This window comes from Netta rufina, assembly GCF_964035555.1.
Source record: "Netta rufina genome assembly, chromosome: 7".
NCBI classification, from domain to species: domain Eukaryota; kingdom Metazoa; phylum Chordata; class Aves; order Anseriformes; family Anatidae; genus Netta; species Netta rufina.
The window spans coordinates 4,739,629-4,767,461 of record NC_140130.1 but is presented as its reverse complement, the minus strand read 5'-3'; the positions used below and the strand labels follow the sequence as shown (position 1 = coordinate 4,767,461).

At 39.5% G+C, this 27,833-nt stretch overlaps 1 protein-coding gene across 3 annotated transcripts; it reads right to left on the bottom strand.

Annotated features, from left to right (window-relative positions):
• Nucleotides 1-978: 978 nt before the first annotated feature.
• On the bottom strand, nt 979-27,833 carry CCAR1 (cell division cycle and apoptosis regulator 1). Of its 3 annotated transcripts, XM_084290134.1 has the most exons (26): nt 27,765-27,833; nt 27,491-27,638; nt 21,999-22,171; nt 21,371-21,415; nt 20,687-20,719; nt 19,528-19,721; nt 18,898-19,012; nt 18,621-18,813; nt 17,333-17,465; nt 16,848-17,009; nt 16,167-16,392; nt 14,767-14,880; nt 13,733-13,899; nt 12,826-13,036; nt 11,938-12,021; nt 11,110-11,295; nt 9,257-9,448; nt 8,439-8,672; nt 7,991-8,102; nt 7,684-7,725; nt 6,223-6,305; nt 4,960-5,106; nt 4,458-4,578; nt 3,672-3,857; nt 3,094-3,299; nt 979-1,889 (listed from the first exon to the last, which is right to left on the bottom strand). In XM_084290134.1, exons 2-26 carry the CDS (start codon nt 27,561-27,563, stop codon nt 1,830-1,832), a joined length of 3,492 nt encoding a protein of 1,163 aa, XP_084146260.1. In that variant the 5' UTR covers nt 27,564-27,638; nt 27,765-27,833; the 3' UTR covers nt 979-1,829. The 3 variants fall into 3 exon arrangements, with proteins under 3 accessions (XP_084146260.1, XP_084146262.1, XP_084146261.1); XM_084290136.1 differs by lacking the exon at nt 7,684-7,725; XM_084290135.1 differs by lacking the exon at nt 20,687-20,719.

Below are 27,833 nucleotides of genomic sequence, written 5' to 3'. Positions count from 1 at the left end.
TCAGCTGTTTAAGGTTTAAAAAAAGAAAAAAAAAAAACAAAACACGAAGAGATTCCAACATGTTTCACAGTGAACCTACGAAGTTATCTTGTATTCTAAAATTGATCTCTTGCATGTTCATGTGTACAGCTGAAAATTCCTCATGAAAAAAGTTATTTCAAAGTCAGTCTTTTCCTTACTATTTTAAACGGTGCTCGACATATACATGCTGTCAGTCTGTACAAAGGTAAAGGTGAAAAATATAATTTGATTACAAAAGAATTTCACTTTACACCATCTGTATACCACAGACGATGCTTTTCATAGGATTCATTTATGACCATCCTCACTCACTCTAATGGGATGTTACCTCTTAATTCATAAAGCATGCAATTTCTGTGTACTTGTATGGAAGAAGTAGTGTTTTTAACTCCTACTTTAGTGTGAACAGTTAAGGTATTACCCAGTGACTCAACTGTGATGAATGAGAGGGTAATTTATGCATGTTATTTTAATGAAGAAAGACTTCAGTTGTCTGGCTTCAAAAGAGCCAAGGAAGGAAATGACAGAAGCACCACCTCAGACCCTTGAGCTTTAACGTAGGTTATTCATAGATATTATGGCACTTGGACTCTCTTAACAGGTATTTAGTTACCTAGGACATCTAGGTTAAACAAACAACAAAAAAAAAGTATTAAAATTAACCATTGCTGTAAGACAAGATTCCTTTCCCAACCTTCAAAACCCTTAATTTTCCTGGAAGTTGCACCAAAATACCATTGTTTGTGCTTCATCTCATGTAAGTATGTTGCCTTTGACAAATGATGTCACATTAAGTTTTAAGCTTAGATCTGTGGTTATCTGTGAACACAAAGTAAAGGCAGTCTTAGCCTCTTTCAACAAAAATTGTCCTGCTCCTTCATAATTATAACATGGAATATTGATAATTGTGTATCTATTACTTTGTTGGACTAGAGTATTGGAAGTAATTACACATACTAGGAAAGAAGTCCAAATTTAATTAAAGGTGACTTACAACAGTAGCATTTTGTCCATGTAAGGCATTATTCTGACATCTACTGGCCTGGTATCCAACCATACATATTAATACACTGCACTTGTTAAAAAGGAGCATATATATTAATCCAAAGGTAAGAACAATTAAGGAAACACAAATGACATACATTTAAAACAGGCCCATATATTTTCATATAAATCTCACAACTCTACCAGTATTGTGGTAGGTTTCTATTGCTTTCTTAACTCATATGCAACTCTGAACTACTGTATCTCAGGAAGCTTTATTACAAGCACTTTTGGAAAATTACAGTTGGAAGGGAAAAGAAAGTTGTGACAAGTAAAAAAAAAATCCGAGAAGCTTTAAAAAAAATTTTTACTTGCAAAATTAAGCAGCATGCTATTTTGTGATTTATATTTGAATTTAAGAAGACTAATTAGACTGAAATAAAAATAAAAACCTAAAAATGGCAATTCTATAAATAATGAAAATTTTGATTTCACTAGACTTTAATGAAAAACATTTGGTAATTAAATACTTGCTACTGTTCATTACGTTGATGAACTTTATTAGGGTTAAAACTGTAACAAAGTTCATCCTAAAACATTTTGCAATGCAAAATTATTTTCACTCAAGGAGTGTCTCAAATTGAATGCTAAGAATTACAAGCAATTTTCAGAAGCAGACATTCACATTCATAAAACTTTATACATCTTTTGGAACTAAGATATTTATACTACTAAAATCAAACATGCATCACTTCCCATACATTCTGGTATCATGATTTATATTACATTATGTAACACCGTTCTTCTAAACAGCAGCAGTTTTATCATACGTTAGCTCCATTTTCTTTGGATTTCTGATCTCTATCTTCGCTTTTCACAATATCCTTTAAAAGAAGAAAAAGAGAAAAGACTGAGTGCTGGAAATTTTATTTCTCATGTGAACTATAAAGTAGTGCAAGACAAAAATACTGCTTGGCTTTCATTTTTAATACCATAAGAACTAGAATCTTACTCAGTTTAGTTAAACCAATTCCAGCATCTTCCTGAAAAACTGATGGAGTAGAAATTAAATGTGACTTAAACAACTGTAAAAAGAAGCACAAAACCATCCCCAGAAGCCTCACTTTATAGTCCAGGCTTTTTTTTTTTTTCCTTTTGAAAAAAGCAAATGAAAACAGTTTCTGCAAAATCCATTACATTACGGTAACATGTAACAGCTCTAATATGAAATACTGATACTGGTCAAAGATGTCTGAAAGCACTGGGCACAGGAGACATTTTCAGTTCCAAAGTACTATTCAGAATGAACAAGGATATAACTGGGGCTATTTAAGCGTGATAACAGAATGATGCAGTTCCCAGGGATTAGCAGTCTACAACATATAGTGAAATGCAGGACTGTTTAATGATACGGATGGCAGTTAGATGGCTGCAAGTTATTGCCAGTTTAATGAGCTACAGTGACTTATCACTTGCATCACACAAGAGAAAAGGTCAAACATTTGGCATACTTCTTTGTACATGTGCTTGAGCTTTTGTAAATGTTTTATCACCTTTTCAAAATACACGTAGACAGAAGCAGCAGCAAGACACTCTGATAGTACCAGTTTGCCAATGAGTAGCCTCCATAACCTCCATCTATTCAGCCTTACTTAAAGGATACTCTCAGCATTCCAAGGGAATATACAAGTATCTTTCCATATGGGGATAGGGATGCTCTGGAGCATTAGGCAGGTTGCGTAGAAGTCGTTTTACTAGAACACTCCTGATAAATTGAAATAACTACATTCTGCCTTGAATAGTGTATTTGGACAAATGGGGATGGACAAGATCAGGACAGGAAAGCATTAACATGATTTGGGATTTACACAATTTTTTTTTTTTTATATATGTACTTTTAAATTTGAGTCAGAAGCTTGTGTTTCAAGCTTAGAAAAAATATAATGTATTTGTTTTCTTTAAATAATCAGTATCTCTTTGAGCCTCTCATATGCACTATTTTGAGTTTTTTTTTTTTTTTTTTAAAAGATATCATTAAGTCTACAGAAAGCTTACAGACTATCAGAAACGAAATAAGGAACATCTAACCTGTTTAAGAACACTCTGTATTTCATCCATAACAGTAGCTAAATTTTTGATTGTCTTATTCAGCTGACCCTCAAATTGCAAATTTTTATCATCCGAGATTTTCAAGTTCTCTTGCAGTTGACCAAGGTCCTTTTTGACTTCTTTGAGCTCCGTAGACAGACTTTTGTTAGAATTCTCCAGATGCAGTATGGTCTTCTCATCCTCATCTTAAAAAAAAGAAATCAGTCACTTCTAACACCATGTACTTTGCATCCTAATATTCCATTACATACTAACACCTAACTATTAATTTTGAAAGAACATTAAAGATTGCATTGCATTACCATTTGATAATACTCAATTTTAACTACATTTGACAGTCTTATATTCAATTTGAATGAAAAGTCAGGAGGATTTCAGCATGGTGACAGTGGTATTTCAACTACTGTTGGGGTGCAGGTTCAAAGTGTATGGCAAGTAGAAAATGTAAGTTTATAGCATGCAACCATCTAAGCAACCTAGATCACACATTAGCTTATCTACTAAAAGTCTTAGCATCTTGCATCCATGCAAATAGCATCTTCAAAGCAATGTCACACCTGTTTTTTCTTCTAGCAACTGAAGCTTTTGTTCTATCTCTGCCCGCACTCTTTCACTCTTCTCCAGCTTCTGTAAGAGGCTCCCAACATCCACCATAGCGCCGTTGTATACAATAAGGCCAACATTTTCTTCTACAGCTTTTGATTCTTGCTTTATTGTAGGTGATGGCAACAGTAATCTGTTTCCTAAATTAGATTAAGTAGTGTTAGTAAATAATCATTGACATTTTCAGTTGCCTACAGTTCCAGGGACTAATGTTGAAAGCTTCCTACATTAGATTAAAAGCAACACCTAATACTAATTCAAAAGCCACGCCTTTAACATGACAGAATTAAAATCATAATTTGGTCTCTTCATATGTAAGGAAAATAATAAAATTTAGACTCAGTTTGGTTTGTCTACTCCACATTACTCTTCTCCCTCCTTACCCCAATCACAGCCTCCCAAAAGATCATGCTGTTTCATGACATTCCTGTATTCTTCCTTTCTGCAGTAATTTGTATTAGAAAAATCACTCTGTTCTACTACCTACAGCACTGATCCTCCCAACTGCAGAGCTGCTGTGAACAAAAAGAGTTAACATTAACCTCCTCCTTCCTGTTCCAAGACTCAAGCAACAAGGTCTGGAAGCCAGAAATACTGAAATTCATGATTTACTGCCCAAGATTTACTTTTCCAAATCGGCAGCTTCTCTGCAGATCTGAACTCGTTACTGTGAGAAAGCAAACATCTCAGGGCTCTCATATCATTCCAGAGAACTGTTTCTGCAATACAAAAAACACTACCTAACATATCTTCCTGTAGCTCTTCCGATTCTTCTTGGTTTTCCTCATCTTTAGAAGTATCTGTTAGTCTTCTGTAAAAGCAGGATTCTCTAAGTACTACTTTATTAAGGAGCTTCTTGACCTAAAACAACCATGGAAAGAAGTACAGTATTACTTAAACACAGAAATTATACTACCTAAACAGGAATATTTCAACTTGAAAAACTTACTAAAAGAAAATGCACAGATTTTTGGTTTTTAACATACTGGGGATTAAAATTAAAAAAAACAGCTAGAAAAAAATAAACTTGAGACAAAAGCTACATATGCAATATGGGCATGTTAAAAGTTACTAATTTTTACCTCTTCATTCTAAAACAGCTTACAAATTATCAAATTAATATTTCATCATAAATACAAAATGGCTGCATAAAAACAGGGATAAAGTATATAAGCAATAGCCTTTAGAAACTGAACTCCAGTTACTCTATAGCATTCCTGTAATATTGGATAAATACAAAACCTGAGCACGTGATAGGTGTAGTCCAAGAGTGTACAGTATCTCTTCCATGTCCTTCTCCAGAAGGTATCCACAATGACTTTGATCAAAATAAACGAAGGCCATCAGAAGGTCCCTATTAACAGTTACCATTTGTGTCTTGTCCTTCTCCTACAGGAAATTAATTACAGGATCATTAGACAGGTAAAAATACCACCTTATTTTCCTCTACTAAAAAAAAAAGTAAACTTTACAGTTAACCAATGTTTCTTCTCTGTTCATTTTATCATCACTTTCAGTAAAGCCACTAATACATTTACCTATCAAACTCAGATGTAACATTAGCAAGCTATTTAGGACAAATAATCTTTCATTTAAGTAGAAGATTTTGCAGCACAATGCACAGTAACACCTGACAGACAGTTTCCTTTCATTCAAGCTAATACACCAAAAAGTTTGTAAAATAAACTAAATATACAAGTGCAATAGGAAAAATTCCTTCTCTCCTCAGTCAAATATTTTATTGAACAGCTGTTTTCAAAACAAAATCCCCATAAACATATAATGAATGAGCATTCAGCTCTCACAGCTAAAGTAGTTCTGCAGTCTCTGTTTTCCATTATTTCTGTTCCTACATCTCCTAATATTCCTTGAAAAAAAAAAAAAAAAAATCAGACGCTTGTTTTATTCTAGCATTTATAAAGAAAATTCAAGCACAACAAATCTAACTTATGCTGTTCCTAAATCTGAACTATGAAGGCTAGCTATTGGCCTCATGACATATAAAGCATCCATTTTCCTGCAGGGAGATGTAGAATCACAGCTAATGATGGCATCCATTTTCCTGCAGGGAAATGTAAAAAAATTTACATAATGATTCCAGGCTTTACAATTTAAAAGCCCATTTATTAATCAAGCTAAGCTTCTGCTTTTGTTATTTATGAATGCAGCAGCTGAAAGCCCTGGATAAAATAATCATCCGGCTCTTAGGCCTGCATATAGCATTAGTCCTCAGACTTTTCAGACAAATCAGTATCAGACTGGTATAAGAAAGTTTTTCCAAGAGCTTTTACTTCTCAATCTTTAAAATTAAAATAAAAGTATCTTGTATGCACCTTACCCAAAGCTGACACATGTTCCCTTTTATATATGCATAATGTTTCACTCTAGAGGTGCTGAAGGAAACAAGGAGTGCAAATAGGTCTTACAGTGAAAACAAAGGCAAGCTTTCATTAAGACATCGCTAAGAAAAGGCTCTATGTAGTTGTTAGGAAAGGTATTAATTACTTTATCTTTAGACGACCTCTCTTTGCAATGCCTATTTCCCTCTCTTCTGTCCTCCCGTTTGTTCATTTCCTCTTCATCCCGGTCTATAAAAACACAAACAAAATTTAATACATCCACAGCAAATGATTTGAAAAACATTCTCTCAAATATACATGTTCATTAAGAAGTTCACATAAGCCCTCTAACACCTGAGAATATTTCCCTCAAAAAGAAAGAACAAATGACAATTATATGAGTCCCGTTAAAATTTGTTGTTTCTGTTTTTAATGTAAGACAATTGTCAATTTTATCCTGTAAATTCTTATTTATCTCACACACAGGATAGAAGAGCTGAAAGAAACACTAATAAGGCCAAAATAAGTTGTGCCAACACCACCATCTATTTAAGTGGTATGTCGGAAATTACTACAATTCTTAATTAGGCTTGGCTGTCTGCATTCAGCTGTGGTTATTCCTACCAAAATCAGTACTGTTTGCTCTCAAGTATTTTACAATACATTGTAAAAATTGTGCCAACTATATAACGAAAACTCTGTTTATACTCAGAGTGAGATAGATATTACTGGCGTATATGATCCTCTATTTTAGATCAAAGTTATGGTTAATATCACTTGTTAGATATGAAGCACAAAATGCACTTTTTTTCTTTAAAGATAGACAGTATTGTAAAACTAAAGATAAAAGAGAAAGAGGAATGTGACAACTGCAGAGACATATGGCATGCAGCTCTGTACCTCACGTACAAGTTTTTGGTCACAGAACCATGTGTCGAATTCAGCTTTAAGAAAACGCTCACCTTTCTTGTGAGGAAAGGTTTCAAAAAAACACCTACACATCACAACATTTATCTAAATTTGCCAACATATTTCTGAGAACCACGAGGTTTCTCCTGTACCTCCATGGTACGTTAGATTGTTCTCACCAAACCTGACTGGGAATGGCACAAGGACAGATTATGGGAAGCAGAAGCACTTTACAGAACAGAGAAGTCCAGGGCACAGTCTCCAGGGTCAGGTTATGAGCAATTAAGAGTTATTTTGGAAATAAGAGATTAGCACCAAGTTTTTTAAGGCTGGTGCAGTACTCTGACAAAAATACAACTGAAAACACTTCTTAGTGCTGGGACTGCAAGTTCAGAACTACTTCTCTAGCAAAAACACTACCTAAGAGGACAAAACCCCAAAGTACAAACCAAGAAGTGTTCAGGTGCCCTTACACCTTCCCGAATCTCTGAGCCAAGAAAGATTATTGCTGCTCCTAGCAGAGAGGAAAGTTAATAGTCCCTTTCCTCACTTACTCAGGCAAACAGAACTCCACCCAAAAAGAAATTGAGAGCATCACATAAAGAATCCCATACTACATTGCAGCCTAACAAAAACAGGATGACATTTTAGAACTGATGAATAGGAAAAGTTAGGCACTTAAAAGTGGCTTGGTTTTTCAGAGGTGCCGAATACTCACATCTCCTACTGACTTCAATGGGAGTTGCGAGTGGTCTGCATTCTGAAAAAAATAAAACCACTTCTATATGCATGCCTTACTTGGAGTACCACAGCTACAGTTTATATATAGATGACGTTAATAAAATGCCTAGCAGAAAGACACATTTTAAGTAGATCTGGTCAGAATTACTGAAATAAAATTAGTGTAATAATGCAATTTTTGATTTTCTAGTACCAGTGCATCTTCCAGCTTGAAAGAAGCTGACATACGCAGTGGCAATGAAAAAAGCTTATCTGGAAGTCACAAAATCCCTAATTCAAGATACCTTCATCTTCATCTTCAGCATCTTCTGCCTCCATTGGATCGTATTCTTCTTGATTATTGTCATCTTCTGTCTCTTCTTCATCTTTACAATCATCTTTCCTTTTATCTTCCCTCTGTAAAAGTTCCTAGAAATTAGTCCATTCAGAACTAAAAAACAGGAAAGTAAAGCCATCACACTAACACTCACTCAAAATTTCAGTATGCTTACATTTCATAGGATCACAGGATGATCTGGGTTGGAAGTGACCTTAAAGATCATCTAGTTCCACCCACCTGCCATAGGCAGGGATGCCGCTGTATTTAGTCACATAAAAACACACACGCAAATTGAAGTGATAAAGATAAATTGGGGAGGGTGTGTGTTAAAATAGCACTCAAATACACTCGTCAAATTTTTACATGATTGATTGTGATAGAAACGCTAGCTGATATACAAGTTAGCTGCAGACCTTTTTTTCGTCTCTATCTTCTTTTTTATCTTTATCGTCTCCAGATTTTCTCCTCTTAGGTTTTGGTTCATCATTTTCTTCTTCTTTTTCTTCCTTTTTCTCTTTTCGTTCATCTTTTTTGCCTTTTTTGTCTTTTTTGTCCTCCCTCTCTGGGAGAGAAACCAGTGCTTTGTAAATTCTGACACCAAAATCCCTCTGAAGCATTTCATTGAAGAGTTCTGCAAACAATGAAACCTGCACATAAAGAAGAACAAAAAGAGAACTGAAAATGAGTTTTAAAATGAATATTAAGAATTTGTACACTTATGACTAAAAGAACCCATCGGGTGTTATCTTACCAGGCTTTCACCATGGTAGTTTTATGCAGTGTTAGACTTCTTAGCATTTGTTTTGAATTTGCAAACTTTAAAGAACTTTATACATTTTTCTTTCCTGTACTACAGTAGTTTAGGACCTGGACTAGCTGTATAAGTTATAAATTCAGCTACATATCTGAAAATATATTTATTTCTTCTGGATATCACACAGTGACCACATTGCTTTTGTGAACCCTGTACCAAATACTGGACTACTTTTCCTAGATATTGCACAAATAAATTAACTCATTTTCCATTGTTTTCTTGTGTCATGCTATCGTAACTTGCAGAATTTAAGAATACTGCAGTTAGCACAGAATTAAAAAAAAACAAGAACGACTAAGTTCACTAACCACAGACTTTTACATTCACTTGCTCAGCATCAGCTTTTTCTTCAATGCTATGTCTCAGTGCAGAAAGCTCACTAGAAAGTAGCTTTAATACGACTGCACCTCAAGTTACCTCAAAGGAATGTTCTTTATTATCCTCTAATCTATAGTCCAGAAGAACACTAAGCGACATAATGCTACAGTCGAACTTCCCACTCTTTGCTGCCCAGTTAGGATGCACAATGATTGCTGGTTCATCAGGCAAGATGTATCGTCTCTCCCGCCGCTGACGTTCCATTTCTTCTTGACGTTTTCTTTCCTCTTCCTAAATAAGCAAAACAAAACATATTTGCAGCATATTCCAAAGTTTCAAAATATTCCAAAGTTTCAGCCTGTAAGTTATTTTTTAGGACTCACTGCTTTTAGGAAGTGAAGAAAAGCCTAAGGCTGCTTAATGCAATGAAGTTGACAGACAGAAATTAGACCAGAATTTACAGAATGCACAATGCACCCACTGCCAACACTCACCTAAGAGTGAAGACTGGAAACTTGAGCAACACAAAGCAGGACATAGAGTGTTTAACCACACAGCAATGAGCATCTTCCAACAATTTCATGGTCCTACCTACACCATGTTTACTTAACATTGGAAAGAATCCTACTAGTTCACTTCAAGAAATGGTATACAAGCTAGTAAAGGACTCAGTGCTCTGGACAAGAATTTGGTCTGTCTGGGTGTTTTTAAAACTGTACAGGGAAGTCCTACTGTAGTTTATTTCTTATATAAGAACAGTCAAGGTTTTTACTGTCATCGTCCCAAAGATAGCCAATACTGCTTCAACAACTGGCAGGTAACTACTCACCCAGAAATTTTGGTTACAAGAAATGCAATCTATAGATACAACTGATGCAGATTTAAAAAAAGGGGGGGGGGGAGTGGTGGTGTTAAAAAAAAAAAAAAAAAAAAAGGTAAAATAGCAAGCAGCATCTTATGAATATGGAAGTCACAGCTGAGATTAAGCTTTCTGAAAAGCAAACACGATCAAACCTGCCTGCTCCTAATCTTAAAAGATAAATTTGGCAAGGAACTTCAAGAAAGTTTTCTTCCTCCAAGCTATGTGAGAAAGCAGCAGCTGAAAGAATTAGCAAGCGCATGGCCTCTGCTCCCCCAATAAACAAAACGTTTACACAGACAAAACTGAAATTTCAAAATCATCTCATGCTGGTCTGCAGGTAGGAATACACAAAAAGGCAGGTTTAAAAGCAAGTATGGAGAACGTTTTGTTGTATTTAGGCCCCCTTTTCTGTTGTTGGGTTTCTGTGTTATTGCACAGATCTTGTTCACCCCCATGAAATATCAGACCAGAATAAATAGTACTGAAACTATCAAGTGCAAAACTGGGAAACCTCAATGCACAAGAATTTTATCCAAATGTGAAAAGTAAGGTTTAATTACACAGAAAAACAGGAACCCAGCAAACCATTAGCCACGTGAAGAAATTAGACCGTTTGAGATACCAAAACATCTTCAGATCAAAATAAACATTGCGACACAAATCCCTTAAGGCTTGCACATGAAGCAAAGCTAACAACTAAGCTGCTACTTTTCATATAAGTTTAAGAAGTTAAGATCTTGTTAAATGCGTTCGCCTGTTCACAAATGAGCATAGTTTTGCCGAGGAGTTTGGGATTTTTTTTTCCTTATACTTAAGGTCCAACATGAATTCAAACACCATTAATAGAGCTGCACATTTCAGCTGACTTTGCTGATACAGGAATTCAAGCTTGCCAAGATTTCGTTCCAATTCAGTAGTTCAAGTTACAACAGGAGTTCCCAGTAGTCATCTGAGAACTAAAAAATCTCAGCAAGGCATCACCCTGTACTTTTTAAACTTATATGTTTATTTAAACAAAATTTTATCTATAGTCATTTATGTATTTATGTACACTTAATAAGACTTAAATCAAGCATGTCCAAAACCTAACCTCTTTGTCATCTTCAGATTTCCTATCCTCCTCCTCTTCCTCTTCTTTCTCAGACTTCTCTAGCTCCTTTTGCTCTTCTTTTTGTTCCTCTACTTTCAGCTGCTTTGTCAGTCGAGCTATCAACTGAGATTTCAGTCCTTTAGAGCTAAGGGTTCGACTTTCTAATTCTTTTCGAAGGTCATTTACCTGGTAAATAAAAGCTCTGTAAGTGGCATCAACCAGTGACATTGCAAAACATATGATTAATTTTCACTTCACCTTTTCTGCTAAAGTAAGATCACTGAAAACTCAACTGCATTTTTTGAAGCTGTACTGTACAACGCTAGTATTTACTAGCATAAAACATACTACATTTAAAGTCATGTTCTCCCCAAATAACTCTTTTTTTGAGGGCCTTCATAGAGGCAGGGAAAAGATTTGGCTGTATAAGGCTATTAGTTCTTTTGTGGAAACTTTTTATTACATTTTTGTACCATTATTGCCTTTTAAACTAACATTAAAGTATTTTAGATCCCGCATTTTAATATACGTAGACATGACCAGATGACCGCAGAACTTTCATTTTCCAGTTAAACAGTATCATATGTGATAGACTTTAATTGTACAAAGTTCAGAAGTTCACAGTGGTTTCAATTATCTGTATTCATCTATTAAAATCATAAGTCACATTCTCATGCTGTGATGTCATAACATAATACCTACAAAATCAACAAGGAATATAAAACACTACTAATTTTTTTTCCTCAGTTAAGGGAAAGACAGCTGTATTTCAGGTCCTCCTTTAAAAGAGAAAACGTTTGATGGAAACGAGTTTAAACATGTAGTTACCTTCATTGTTTTGGGATCCAGTTTAGACCAGTGCGTGGGCGTAGAGATCTCTTTAGCTTCTCCATCATCCTTTTCCTCTTCATCCTGGCAAATAAAATTTAAAAATTATCATTCAGAAAGCTTGAAAGCATTTTACTCATTTTTAAAATTCTGTTGCTGATCTGTGCAAGGTCACAACTGTTTCAGACAGTCTTCTCCTAAAGTTATTGTTTAGACAAGTTCACACACACATTCTACCACTTTTTAAATGATCAGTGCCACTCAGCCAATACAAGCCAGATCTGTGGAACACAAAAGGGTGAAAAGCAACACCACAAAGAATATCGGGGTTACAAAGACACTGCTGGTCTCCATTAACCACACAGTGTGTGATCTTCCCCCGGATTTTAAATCCCCCAAGTTCCTCTTTGTTCAGTCAGACTTTCCCTTATTCCAAGATGTTGATCAGCCACATGGCCTGAAATTCAGATGTTTCAGACTAGCGTTTGTTCAATTTCAAATCGCACAATCGGAATTGGCCACAAGAGAGAATTTAGAAATTTTAGAAAATGGCAAAATGTTTAAAGACAGCTATTCATAAACTGCATCTCACTCAACAACTGGTCCCAGATTCCAGCAACTATTTCTACGGTAAAAAATTTTCTGCGCATCATAAGCACAATTTTATTCCATTTGTGATATCGGCATACGCATTTAAAGTTAGTAAACTAGCTGAAATAAAAATAAAAAACAACATTCACTACACTGCTGAAAGCTGGTTTACCAGTCATTGTTACCAGTTATGTTCCTCCTATGTATGTATGTTGTGTAGTATGTGATGTGCATTTTGTGCCTGTGTTCCTGTGCCTGTGAGAAGCAGAAATAGAAAAAGGGATTAGCGTTCAGTGCCTGTTCTCCATCAGCCTCCTTGCGTTCACCCTGAAGCTTCTCGACCAGCTGCTGCTTGTATCCTCGGGAGAGGGTTTCCCACTCTGAGCGGGTGGGAAGGCAATGCCAAACATCCGGGAAAAATAAAACCACTGTCTCCACATGAGCTGGAACTGTACGCCCCTTGTGGGTCTCCTCAGGGCGATGGTAGCGAATCTCTGCAAAACGGTACCTGTCGCAAGGGAAGAAGCATGTTGGAAAAAAAATTCTACAATACATTTTAAAGAGCCTAGATCACTTGTAGCACATCAAGTAAAGAAATTTTGCTGCAAGACCTTGAAGTTTATCTAAAGAAAAAAATTATGGAAGCCATATTTTCTCTTTTGGCATATGTGTAAAAATGTATCACGATTGCAAAGGAAAAAGACTACCAAAATCCTGCTTTACAGTACTTAGCGCACAGAGGCTTAATGCACAACGAAGAGGCACTGAAGCACTTGAAATTTAGCTTACAATAGACCCTTCCGGTACTAGTAAAATTGCTCTAAGTGTTAATACAGGACAAAAACTCATCAAGAGAAAATATGGCTATATAACCAACAGCTAATTTATAACGAAAGAACAATGAAATGAAGTTCTCTTGACGATCTTCTCCAGCTATGCACAAAATGAGAAATATTTTCAACACACATTCATTAAAAATTACAGCATAACACATCAAAATAAGTTCAGAAGCTTTAATTAGTCCTTAACACATTATTCAGCACAGTTGGCACCAATCGAGCTTACTATGAAAACCGAACACCCTTTGAGTAGTTTACCTGCGCTACCAACAGCGGCTGACAAAGAAGAAGAAGTTTCTTTTCTTAATTTTTCATAACAGAAAAGTACTTCTATGGTGTACTTTACGTTGCAGTACAGTACTTACCATTGTGTGCACACACTTAAGTCAATCCCTGTCAGAGCCTTGCAACAACGAATAGCCGTCTTTATCAGCACGGAAGGGTCCTTTTCTGGATCAGGTCCATCCAGTGATGGGGACCAGTGTCCTCCAATAGCCATAGCTTCATCTTTGCCTTTCATACCCACTAAAAACTAGACAAAAAGAGTCTTCTGAATGTTCCCCTGCTAGGGGCAAAAAGTCATCTTCCCAAAGTGTAAAGAATATTTCATAGCACACACACTGAAATCCGTGAGCAAATTGTCACGTTATTTTGAAACCTGAAAATGAAAGTCAGTCAAGAAAGAGTTCAGTTATTTTTTTCCACAGAGTATTTCAGTAATGGAATAGGTTTAAAACATCATCACTCATTCTTGTTTGCAAGACTTTCCATCAAGTTTCTTTATTTGTAGAGGCTCGTTCCTTCGTAATTAAAAGCCTTCTAACACAGAAGATAAACACATACTATTTTAAATGGCATCTTAATTCCAATAAACAACTTTGTAGATATTCCTGCTTAAAAGTGACAAAGGACTGCTACAAAAGGTAAGACCACAAGAGCATTGTATCTATAAATTCAAGCACTCCCATTGCCTTTAAGATGATGGAGTTTAATTGAAAGAGAACAAATGTGTTGTCTTGAAACACCACAGCACTTACAGGTTGTTCAACTTAACTGTTAAATTTCAATACAATAGTTACTTAACTGTTGCTTCATTTGTAATTCTCATCACAGTTGAACCCTTAAAAAGGTTTAAGTGCTTGTAAAAAAAGAGACTAACAGTTTACTTAAATAGGTTTCTCCAAATATCTATAGTTTGAGTAAGTGGAAGAAAGCAGTAAATATGAAAGCAACAAAGATAAAGCTCCATTAAATTGAAGAAGTGAAAAACTAAATCTCTGAAGAGCAAAATCGAAGCCATCGCTTAGCTGCCTACAAGCTCTTCCCTTACCAACAAATATTTTAGAGCTCTATAACCAACCTTCATTGCCAAGAGTATCTGGCAGTGAAGCATATTTACCTTTACAAGTCTAGCAGGGTGCTGAAATCCATCACGAAGTTCTTGGGGATCTTCAGCCAGAGCACACGACTTGTGGTAGAGATCCTCCATGCTAGGGCTAGCCATCAACATCACCTGGTGTGTAAATGAGATGAGTCTTGTGAAGGCCTCCCAGTATAACTGGTAAATAACGACCACAACTTGCACACACATACATACCAATACTTCTCTTAATGTCACAAAAATAATCAGACCAAGCTAAAAGGAAACTGCAGAACTGAGGCTTAACGTGTCTGCCAAGGAGCTCTTTCATTCCCTCACCACTCGATATGCATGCAATGTGCGACCTTACAAAAAGACAAACCAACTGGAAGCATATAAAAGCAACATGCAGAATTGCTGCTCTGCCTCGCATGTTACCGCTAGGTACCAAATAGCCAAGAAGCACACTGAGTACATTTCTGGTTCCCGTAACCGACTTCTTCCATTCTGTCACAATCACAAGAGAGCCGGCCGACACTCATCTGCATCTTCTTAGCATCCCACTGGCCCTGCCAAATCTAACAAGCTTACTTTATAATCTAAACAGTTTAATATTATGAAACCGGATGCTATTTCTTAAGATACTGAATATATTTTAAAGATCAGCTTTCTAAAACAGAGTTCTTGCTCTGCATCAGTAGAATGAAAAAAACACCAACACAGTACATCTGATACTTGAGCCAAGGCTTCAGACTTTTTATAGACAGTAAAGTAACTCTTCCAAAAATACAAGGGTTAAAGGCAGTTTTGTTTCTAAATTTATCTTTAACATTAAACGCTTCTAGAAAAGATTGAATTAGAAATCTCAGACCTATTTTAATGGAAGAGCTAACACACAGAAGGGTTTTAGGAAGATTCTTTTTGACCCTAAGGTCCTTTACATGTCGTTATGGCCCCTTGTGCAACATTTTTTGAGATTCCTATAATCCTGCTCGATCTACTTTCCATCAAATGGTAAAGATTTAAATGAATCTTAAAGGAGTAAGAAAGAAAACATCACAAAGTGGAATAGCACCAACTGCCCAGAAAGGATCCATAAAGGAAAACAAGACTCCATTAACTGTTCAGAGTGAATTGCCTAAGAAATACATTCAGAGATCCTGCAGGAGATGTCTTTCTTTCTTGGGTGCAGAGAATGGAAAATAGATCTCAGTAAAAACAAGACGTAGGACAGCTCTAGTAACAGGAAAAACTGAATTTCCATCATGATTCTACCAAGCTCTACCTACCTGCTCTTTACTCAAAGGGTTAAAATACTGTATTTTGCTCAGATCATTGCAAAACAAACAAACAAAAAAACAGTTCAGTTATTCTAAACTTTTTACTCTATTCGCAAAAAATATCTAATGAAGATCTGTAATAATGGAAACTATACAAACCTTTGCGCTGTACAGATGATCAGCATCAGGTGGATCAAGGACAGCAGCATTTTTATCTATAGGATCTACTTCTCTATGCATTACGTAGAAATTACAGTAGTTTCCCAGCTGAAATGGTCTAGACATAGGGAAAGCATCCACCCATGTAAACTGAGCATCAAAGAAATCACTTGGGATATACAAGTTCTGATAACGCCGCCTCAGCTCCATCATATCGCAGCTACGACTGAAATAAACAACATTATTTGAAAGATACAGCAATAAAAACAATTAAAAAAAGAACATCATTAAGAGGTATATTCATCAGAACCACCTACTGTATATTTAATACTGTGTATGCACGTGTGTGCACATGTGTATGAATTCAGAGTAATGTATTTGAAAGGTCACGTATTAAGGATTACGAACACGAAGCTACTAAACATTCTTCTAATTAAGGTTTCTACAAATTCAAGAATATTTATTAAACAGGGTTATAAACACATTTTGCACTAGCACACAAAGCCAACAGAACCTAAAAAGTTTCATATAAGAGGTTCTCAGCCATTACATTTGAACTTCATTTAAAGTTATTATCATCATTTAACTTTCACTAAACGTGTGTGCAAGCACTGCTCACACTAGTTCACGCACACTATTAAAGTGTCATCTTTAAGTAAAAATTTGGTTCTATAAACATACCAGTCCAATGAAAACTTGGAAAACTGAACTGTGTAACGGGGAACAACACGTCGTGGTCTTCGAGGTGACCTCTCCCTCTCTCGTCGAGGTGATCTCTCTCTGGAGCGTTTTCTCTGGGGTGATCTTTCCCGAGACCTACGTCTCTCTCGTTCTCTTTCACGACTTAAAAAAACATGCAGACAAGATATAAATATTTTTGCGTGCTGCTAACACACAAAGCTTTCTAGTACAACAGATGCTAGACTTCTCAGAATTGGCTCACAGAACAGAAAGGAGAAATTCTTCACTGTTTGTTTCAGTACATTCTTTACAGGAGAGACTGACAATGCAATTCTTTCATTTCAGACAGGAAAGAACTTTTCACCAACATCTAATGGTAAAAACACTTGTGCGTGTCACTGACTCAGTCCGGTGCAAGAAGCTCAGCTCTGTTAGACTAGATTGTAATCAATGCAGCCTATGAAGACCTGTTCCCAACAGCATACCTCCTGTCATCTTTTCGATTCGGCATAGGGTCTCCTCCTCTGTCATTCCTCCCAGAAAATCTGGATGGGGGGTCTAATCTTCGAGCTGGTTGAGGCTGTGAGACTAGACGAACAGGAGGCTGTAACAAACCACCTGAAACAAAAACATACGGCATCAACACGGAACAGTGGGCAACTGCCTACTCTCAGTCACCAAAAACGCCACTGCTTTACAGCTCTTTCCCTTGTGTACATTTTCTGTAATAATTTGAGTCAGTAAGCCTATTATTAATATCCTCCCCAAGAAACGAGAGACCTGTGCTCTTCTTCACTGATACAAACTGAGACTCGATGATTTTAAAAACTGAAATTGGTTTGAAAGCATCTTTTTAACATGGAAGCCAACCCAAATCGAAGCACATAGAAGTTACCTTAGTAAAAAACAAAACCCTCTTTTGGAAAAGTAAAGGTTTTAAGATTTTATATATATATATATGCGCTACAGGCTCTCAGAAATAAAACGTAAGATTTCTTCTTGATTCTATTCATAGACAAAATAATTAGCTTCTTATAAAAATTACTCTTATTATCCTGCTACACTAATTCCCCAAAACATATGTCTGCTCTCTCAACACAGCACACACTTAAATAACTGTTTGCAAATATGGCAAACACTGCCAAACACTGATCAACACCTAGGACTAAATTAGACTGTAATAAGCATTTATCCAAAACAGTTCTGCTTAGGTGATCTCCCCCTGCTTTTATTGTGGGTGAGAAGATGATACCTTAACTGCGTCTTATTATTAAGTCTACTACTGATTTGTCAGTCACACAAAGTTCAAGTGACAGACTACAGCCTTTGTTTCAGATTTGTCACATTCACCAATATTTATTCTTGCAAACGTCAACTTGGCTGACTAAATAAAACAAAAACAAATACAGAAATAACAGTTTTAAGAATACCACTATGCAAAACCTAATTTTGTTGAACATTCTGAATTATGAAGAGCTACACTGCAATTATTTCTTTCAACTCTGCAAACTGTTCGTAAAAGCATCCAAATAAAAACTACATTGAATTTACTTTCAGATTATGAAAACTTAATAGGAATGACAAGAGTCCACAGGAACGGCACTAACCAGGTGATTCTTGAGCTAGTGCAGGCCTTACATATACCTAAGAAAAGATGCACACTAAAACTGAAAAATAATGACCCTGCCCTTCTACAGGATCCTTTCCTCATTAGTTCACCTGTTAATTCAGTCAGACTAGGCACAAAAAGGACTTAGGACAGTGAAGGAGCACCTTTCTGCTGCGGCTGCTGCAGCAATGGCTGAGGCTGTGTCTGAAGCAAAGGCGTGATTGAAGCTGCCGATATCTGTGCTTGCAACAAGGACTGTGGCTGCGGCTGGGCCTGAACACCGAACGCTGTCTGCTGAGCAATAGGCTGAAGAACTGCTGGAGGCGTCTTGAGTAACGGCTGAGCCTGCGTCTGGTTCTAACAGCAGAAAAGAAAAGGAGTTGTGAACGAGCTTAAACCAGAAGCAGTCAGTACAAGCAAGACCGGGTGAACTCTATATACCTGATTTGGAAGCGTCTGGATCCTCTGTGCGTTCCATTTGAATGGCATATTAGGATTGTAAGTAGCTTCTACCAAAACTCTGTCACCCACCTGAGGTGTCTTTCCTTTAACAGCACTGCAAACATTACAAAAAAAATGCATTGAGAGAGCTTTATTTAGCTACAGAAGCTATTTTTACATTTGCAAGCTATGTTTAAAGTTGTGGGAAAATAGACAAAGTTGACTGAAAAAAGCTTCTCGGAAGAGCATCTACCTTTGGTTCGGAACGTAAACTAATTTAATACCTGTCTTGGGCCCTAACACAGAAGTTCCCTAAACGATACTGAAGTAAGATAGGCAGACAGGAAAATGCATGCATTTAAACACCCATAAATTCAGCCATTTCATATTACAAGGAGCTCACTACCTTCCATATCTCTTAACTTTGGGTTTTGCATTAAGAAAATTCAAAATTCCAGATAAGGAACTCACATCTACTAACTTACCCACTGTCTGATTTGCAGTGTTGACAGAGAAAATGTAACTGCGGGGACTACCAGTGGAGTCACAGAACTATAACGCAGCAATCTAAACTTTTTCTCTAGGGAGGGAATCACAGAACACAACTACAGACAACTCTTTACACCTTACCTAAGTTGAAAAAAGACATCTTCATCCACAAAACCAAAGGTATCATGTAGTTTAGTAACTACCCCAGTGAAGACACGCTGCTTTTGTGGCTGCGTTTGCTGCTGACTTGAGCGGGGTGCTGGATAAGAAACTGTTATCTGGGCTGCTGGTTGAGGAGTAGATAGGCTAAGACTGGTAGGTAGCGCAACAGCTGGCTGTAAGCAAAATAAAACAAACTATAAATCTTATAACCAGCTGACATACCTGCAAGGAACAGAACTTTTACCCATGTAGAGAGGAGCTGATAACATCTCTAAAGCAATTATTCTGAATGGAGATTTTCAGAATGTGGAAGTCTTTTTATTTTTAAAGATGATCTTTCTTTGCTATTTTGAATGAAGACTGGCTTTGTTTACCCTTTTCTTTTTTAAAAAAAAGTCACGTTTCCCCGCATATGCACATTCTCTAGAAGAAAATTAAGACTTCCTTATTGTTTACAGGTAACTGATACAGTGGGCTGATTCCCAACTCTGCTAGGAATAAGCTTAGAGATTTCTCCATTTGTATCCCAACTGTACTGTTAAATGAGTTAGTAAGGGTTGAGGCAAACAAGAACCCTTCTCTAACTCCAGTTCATCTGCTTGCCTTCTTATTAAATCAGAATAAGGAGACAAAATATAAGCTTTACACAGTAAAACAGTAAAATGAAGTCAGCTATTTTTACCTCAACTCTTTTCAAAGCATGTTTTTGTAAGTGAACAGTACGAGAGCAGCTTGCAGTGTGTTGAATGGTTTCGTATTTTAGGCTTGTCAAGCTCAGCGAGATTCTTTTTAAACCTCTAAATATCCGTACGGCAGTAGTGTTAGCACAAAGTTAAATTCCTTTTTAAAGGAGAATTTTCTTGTTACTTACTGCAAAACAACTGAACACTTGAAGTTCAAACAAAAAAAAAAGTGCTCAATACACATTTCCTTTAAGGTTAAGGAAAAGCGGTTGTCATTCAGTTTTTGAAACCAAGGCTAATCATATTTTAACATCTGGATAAAAGAAACCTGTACCAATAAAACGTCCATTCATATTAGTTCTTTTTACGGATTAAAATGTTCAAGAAGTCACAAATTTGCCCTCTTGCATTATCTGTGTTTGGGGATGAAGACCAAACAATAAAACCAAACTAACCTGCGTTAAAATGGTCTGCTGAGGTTGCTGCAACTTAAAATAAATAAAGTTATAAATTAATTTTATATGGTTCAGGAAATTGTACAATTTTACCTCCTTTTTACAAGTAAGAGTTTTTTTGTTTAATGTGAGTCAGCTAATAGTCCTTTGGGGTTTGGTCATTGCAGTGGTTTGCATATCTATAAAGTTGTGATCATTTGCTTAATTTTAAGATTGTGTAAGCTAGATTTATTCAGTAAGCAGAAATGCTGTTTTCTTGCAACTGAAAGTTAATAGGAATATTAAAAAAAAGGTTTTGGCAGCTGGAGAAGCCTATTCCTCTAATCTCCATGTCCTTTCTCAAAATCCTGTCAATTGAAAGACCATAAAATACGTAAAAGGGAACTTTTTTTGGACAGTATCTTTCCAGCAGTTAAAATACACGGCCCTGATTAGAGCAAAGTTTAGAAGGAATTGTGCACACATGGAATAGATTTTTGATTTCCTTTCTGCATGAAGGTAGACAGGCTTCCATTCTGGATACATCTCTCCAAGTTTGTAAACTCCAAGCTCTCTTTCACTACAAAAAAATATTAGTTTAACAACTTCCCATGTAAGGATGACTTTGCAGACAAATCCTACAAGACACATAACCAACAGTATTTTTAAAAATTGTGATGTACGCAGTAAGAATCAGAGACAAACCTGTTGCTGTACACTATAGAGAGTCTGCTGAGGTTGTGAATATTGCTGAAACAGATAAAAGCAAAATATCTCATAAACAGAAAGCATTATTGCCCCAAAAACACCAAATACAAGTTAGCTGCTAAGCATATTCTAGATAAAACATATCCACATCTAACAATACAAAACATAACAGATAGTATCAATATGTACTACTTTTACACCAAATATTCCTCTTTAGATTGGACTCTGAAGCACTCTTGCTAGCTAGAACAGATTTTGTTATGCCTGACACATATAGTATCTAGGGCACAGCATGAAATCATGCAAACGCTATCAAGTTACGTATGGTGACTGGAGATACTTGGAGCTTGGGATAGTCACCTTAGGTGCAGCAAAACTCCTTTTTCCCCAAAGGCTTTCCATAGCAACTCCATAACCATAATTCCCACCTTCACTGATTAATACAGCTAACAAGAGCTGTAGGCCTACAATCCCACTGTTTTTTTAAACAGGTTTATAAAAAAAAAGAAAAAACAACAGTGAGTATTGCCCACTTGCTTTTCTCTTAGACACTTTTGCTTTACAGGGCCACTGTTTTATATTTTGAAAGTTCCTACAGCCAAGAGCAAACGCTCCTTCTCGTTACCTGCTGTAACGCAGCTGCTGCAGCTGCAGCTTGCTGCTGTAAGGCAGCTGTCTGAGTCAGCTGGTAGTTGGTCGGGGTCTGGGTAGTGAGGCCTGCTGCTGCCAGGGCCGTCTGCTGGGTGTATATTGTAGGAGAGGCTCCAAGCAGCGACGGCTGCTGCACGCCAAGAGCAGCTGAAACGAGAACACGCACGTAAGCACAAACAGCAGCGTTAAACAGAGGGGCTTTCTCCCAGTTATCTGGGAGATCTGCCTTCCCTGTCTCCCAACACATACATTCAAGACAAGATGCAGTGTGCCTATTTCAGGTTTTGGATGAGCCTGATGAAGATCCCAGCTCTGTCCTGTAAATCAATTACCATTTCGCTCTGAGCAACCTTCACTCTAGCAGCAGCTACAAAACGGAGGCCTATGGAATGTGTGCTGCTCTGGAAACGCACATGGCTTAGTCTCTCACTCAGTACTGTCTTTGTCCCGGAGTGAGCTGGGTTTTGTAGATGTGGGTGCTGGTAGAGGAGGAATAGCCTTGTAACAACAGGGAGTTTAATTAGTCTGCACATATAAAGGGACCAAGTTAAGCTGTCTCCAGCTCTTACTAGGAAGGCTTTATGCTGCACAAGCCCAGACTGCCTGGAAAGAAGAAATAATGTATTTTATTGTCGTATCACTTTCAGTTCACTGCAGAAGGCTAAACATATCACGGGCACCAGCTTTCCACGTGGTTTGCCTCTTATGCATGTGGTGCTTCTGAGCAAAGAATGATTAAGCCTTACTTAAGGAACTCTGAGGGACAGCAAACACTGCACAATGTGAGTCTCAGTAAAGAACTGCAAACCTGCTCCATCTTTGGCAGGGGGCTTTCAAGTAAGTTATTTGCAGCTGCACGATCAAGTATCACTTCGTCAGGCTATCAGTCTACTTCACATGTTCAAATGAAACTAAAAAGAAACTCAGCACAGAAGCACGTTGCCAGCAAAAACAGGCCAGCCAGCCCCCTTCAGAACTGAAGAACAGTCGAGTTGAACAGGGTTCCTTTCTTTTCCAAAGTTATTAAAGGCACACAATGAAATTAAGAACAGATTTGCTGTAATCTTCCTGTGCAGTTTGTGCTCCACAGCATGCCTCCTGATCCAAAACGAAGCCGCCAGCCCTGACCCACGGATGCAGTAAGACTGCTTTGTTCTCAGTGAACATCACCAAAAGGCACACAAACTGTAACCAACGCCTTCTGAATGAGGTAACCCCCCCGCCATGCTGCTCTGTGCAGCAGAGTGAAGATCTTTAGAACTAAACAAGTTGATGGCACCCCTCACCTTACAGTTTGGACTGAAACCTGCAAGAACTCTGTAAGCAAAGGTGAAAAAAACAACCATTGCTATGAGCCTGTCATATTCCAGAAAGTCATACAATTTTAATAGTGAAATCAAGCATTCTACAGTACAGCAGCCTTACAGTATTTCCAGTGTCATGGAAGACTTTTTCCCCTGGAAAATTCCAACATTCGCTTTGTTTTAGAAGCCAAGCAAGCCAGATCTGAGGCTTCTCCCGTGACGGGCCCTCCACTGCCCTGATCCTCTCGCCCGCTGCTTCTCCCACCACCAGTTCCAATCTGAGGACGAATTTTTGGCCATCCAGCAGCACTCACCTGGAACCTCACCAGTGCCTTACATAACACGCCTCACACAGAGCTTGAAATCCAATCTGAATGCTTTGCTGCTGTATCCTGGGACAGCTTTCACTTTTCCTGGCTGCATTACTTTGCTAGCTCATCCGAGGCAAATAACAAACGCATTAGTCTTTCCTCTCAGCTCCTGATGCTGAACAGAAATTCCTATTAGCGAATTCCACACGCTCACTTCATGCCATTACCTTGGAACCTGTTTGACTACGCTAGTTGCTGTCATTCAGCCTCATGTCCTATTCCACACCAGCACAGAGGCAAAAACTGGCAAGCAAGTGTCATCAGGCAAGTTTCGTAAGCCCTCTCCTACTTTTCGTACCAGAATATCCACAAAAATACCAACATGCTTGCTCCCAAAACCAGATCTTGGCTTACTCCGCTCTTTGGTTTCTATCCTGACAATTTCCCTTCCAGCATAACCAATAATCCTCCCTTTATGCAATTGCCAGCCCACCCTACGGCTCTTATCCCATTTTCTCCACTAAGAAAAAAACATTTTTTCTACCACTACTGCCACTCTATGAGCACTCAATATCAACTGGGCACCGTGTCACCTACAAGACTGCGGATCAGCTTACTAACAACGGGCAAGAAGAGAAGACTGCTGAGATTCCCTTACAGACCAACATATCCAGTAGCAAGTTTCACAAAGATGCATCTTGTCCCTACTAATTTGCTATGAAGCGTTCCAGGAGTTTCATCTGACTGCCTTTCACCCCTACATCCTCACCTTGTTCAAGCAGGCTCTGATCAAATGGATCAAATAGGCAATTGTGGTTGCATTTCTACTAGAAAACAAAACAAAAAAACTACCACGGGGTGAGGGGAGAGCACAGTCACAGAGCCAAAAGCTTACCGAGTGGGGAGCTGCACCTGGCTGCCAGTTATCATTATTATTATTACTGGCAGCACACACCTACAGCAACAACAGCTTCTTAGGATTTACCACGCAGTAAGCACAGTGATGGAGATACCCCCCTTCAAAGGCAGCCTGAACAACTTGCCCCAAATACTGCACAGCAGTCTGAAAGGGCTCAGATATAGGCTGGAGTCCTAGGCTGCAGCTCAAGCATCCTTCTAGGTCACAGAAATTTCTGTTGCAGCAGACAAATAATTAAAAAAGGATAATATTTAACAGTTCCTCTTGCTGCTTCTGAATTCCAGAGGTGATTAATACAAATTTACATATTACAATAAAGGAGTAGCCTATCCAGGGCTTTGGATGCCTCTCAAAATTCACAGAGTTTTTTTCTTCAAGCTTAACCCTTGCAATATAAACTCCACACAACCTGCTCCAAAAAAAAAAAAAATCCCTCAACTGGTATACAATAGAAACTGGTCTCAGTGTATTCACCACAAGCCATCTATTTAGAGCAAGCCAGCAAACTGTGCATCAGCTGCTATTTCTTAGTGGCTCCCAGATGCACTGCAGGCTTGTCTTCCTCTTACACGTTTCTCAGGCATCTCCTAGGGGCCACCAGCAACAATAAGCGCATAGCTGAGCTGGAGGGACTTTTGTTTTCATCAGCTGCACTGTTCCCCACTGTAATGCAATTAGGGCTGGATATGGCCAAGAAGACAGTGCTCATCAGCCAGAAGGCAGCGCAGCACAGCCAGGACTTCCCCTCGACTACAGCTCCGTGAAAACAGGATTCCCACTGCAAGCAGAGATCACAGTCTTGAAGAGGGCACACACTAAGCGCTGCGCTACGAACACAACACGTGCTGGGAGGACAGGAAGGTATTTCCCTGCACAGGCTTTTGAGGAATCTGCACATCATCAAGCCAAGCCAAAAGGATAAAGTGCACTTAAAGAAGCAGTCTGTGCCATCTAGGAATTGCATTTATTTTTTTTTAACGTTCTCACGCTCAAATTTCTGCAGCAGGCATAATCTATACTCGAACTATGCTTAACCAGCATAACAGGGACCTCATTCCTCTTTCAGTCATGTAATGCAGCAAACCGTGAGACCAGGACTACAGGAACAATTTTGCTCTAATGCAAGCAGGAGTCTCTCCTCATACACAGGTATTTGCTGGCGCCTGGAATTACCTGTTTCTCTTCTACTACCAGAGGCACAGACAGTAATTAGTAAGCAGCCCCAAAACGATGCCAGGAACCCTTCATTACATGGCATGTAACTCTACAACTAACTTAGAGTAAGGCACCTTAATTAAAAAAGCTTAAATCACACAGTGACTTCACCGGGAATGGCCAAGACTGCATTAAGTCAGCAATATGATTAAAAAAAACCCTGAAATTATCTATCTGCAGTGATCAAATGGGGCTTTAACATTACATCAGTCATCACTTTTGGCTACAGTTTAGGAAAAAGCTACCTATCACATTGCTTGTGCTATGAAAATCAAGATCTTTCCCCCATCCATAAGCACCTTGATGCTTCGGAGAAGGAAGAGATAAAACAGCTGGCATGCATAAATGTATTTATACCTTTTGTCAATCCTCTGAAAATACATCACAATTTGGTATATTTTTTAATCTGTTTACGAACACTGAGATTTACAGCCTGCACAACTTCTCGAGCTTAGCCACAGGTGAGCAGTCCTACACAGCCAGCACACCTCAACACCCACAGCTTCTCTCCCCGTGGGGCAAGCAACCTGGCAGGAGAGTTGTACCCTCCTGCCAAAAGCTGCGTGAGGGAGGACTGACTTCCCAGCTGCGGCTCCCATTCTTCAGCTCTCGGCACACCACGTGTTTTTCAAAGAGGCTTCCTGTGCTCCCTAGTGTGAGGCAGCTCCGCTGATACAGAAAGCAGGGAACCACGCGTGGATGTGGGGACTGCGACAGGAGCTGGGCGGCACAACCCCTGGGCCTGGCAGAGGCTGCAGGGAAGGGTGTAAGGAGCTAAATGCTTTTCAGTGATTCTGGAGAAAAGAAAGATACTGCAGTGGGAGATGGACACTAGGAACAGGAAAACTGGTGTAAATCCTGGGGGAAGAAGGCAAAAACGCAGAAGTGGCGTGTTTAACAGCTCTTACGTTCCCAGAATAGATGAGCAGCTACGAATCCCTGGAGACACCGTCCTCATTGAGCAGGTGAGCCATCTCCCTACTGATGCCAACTAGTCCTATCCCAATTAAGTTCTGCGCTTGAGAAGTGGGCTAACCTGAGGCAGGGCTGGAGGGGCAGGAGCAGGGGGCAGACTTTGGGGCGCACTTCTAGCGCCCCCCATCCCATCCCATCCCATCCCATCCCATCCACCTCTCTCTCCTCCGGGGCTCCCTCCTGGCCCCTGCTCGGCCTAAGATGGCTGCCAGCTCCTCCCCTTCAGCGGGGGGTTTGCAGCCTTCCCCCCACACCGGGCCGGGCCGGGGGCAGCCCCTCAGACCGCCCCTGTGCGCCCCAGCCCGGGGCCGCCACCCGGTCGGGCAGCACAGCCGGGTGAGGCTGGTGTCTGCTCGGCAACTTCGTGCAGAAGGAGAAAAAGTGCTGCTGGGGTGGGGGAGGGCGAGATACACAGGGAAACGGGGAAAACTGTGCAGCGGGGGGTAGGCAGAGCGCTGCGGAGAGGCAGCCTGGGAGAACGTGAGGGGAAGAGAAGGCGAAGGCACACCGGGAACGAGTTTTAGGAAACGGGCACACGCCCTCAGACCGTGCCCGTGGGGCAGACAGGAGCTGGAGCAAGTTAGGGGAGGGAAACCGAGCCCGGAGAGCGACCCCGAAAGCGAAATCCCGAGAGAGGCGCCCCGGCAGCCCCCCGCCGCCCCGCACGGCCCCAGCGGAGCTGCCCCGAGCCGGGCAGCCCCGCGCAGCGCCCCCGCCTCCCCCCCAGCCCCGCGGCACCGACCTGGCTGCGACACGGCGGTGGCGGTGAACTGCGTGGCCCAGGGGGGGTTCTTCTGCCCGCCGAACTGCGCCATGGCGGCCGGCACGGCACGGCACGGCACGGCACGGCACGGCACGGCACGGCGCGGGCTCCGCCTACCTCCTGCGACCTGCGGGGGCAAACGGGCTGCAGCCGGGGGCGCGCACGCCGCCGGGCCGCCCCCCCCGGGCGCCGCGGAGCCCCCCCGGGCCGCCCCCCCTCCCCGTCGCGTCCCCTCGCTGCCCCCCGCCCGTACCTGCCCCTGCCCCTGCCCGCCCCGCCGCCATCACGCCCGGCCCTCGCCGCCTCCCTCCCGCCCGCCCCC

Excerpts from the sequence above, each read along its gene's own strand:
- CCAR1 (XM_084290134.1), bottom strand. The coding sequence starts at position 27,563 with ATGGCGCAGTTCGGCGGGCAGAAGAACCCCCCCTGGGCCACGCAGTTC. Across the intron at positions 19,722-20,686 it reads AGCAGACCATTTTAACGCAG|CCAGCTGTTGCGCTACCTAC; the intron begins GTTAGTTTGGTT and ends TTTTGCTTACAG. Across the intron at positions 13,900-14,766 it reads ACCCTGCTAGACTTGTAAAG|TTTTTAGTGGGTATGAAAGG; the intron begins GTAAATATGCTT and ends CTTTTTGTCTAG.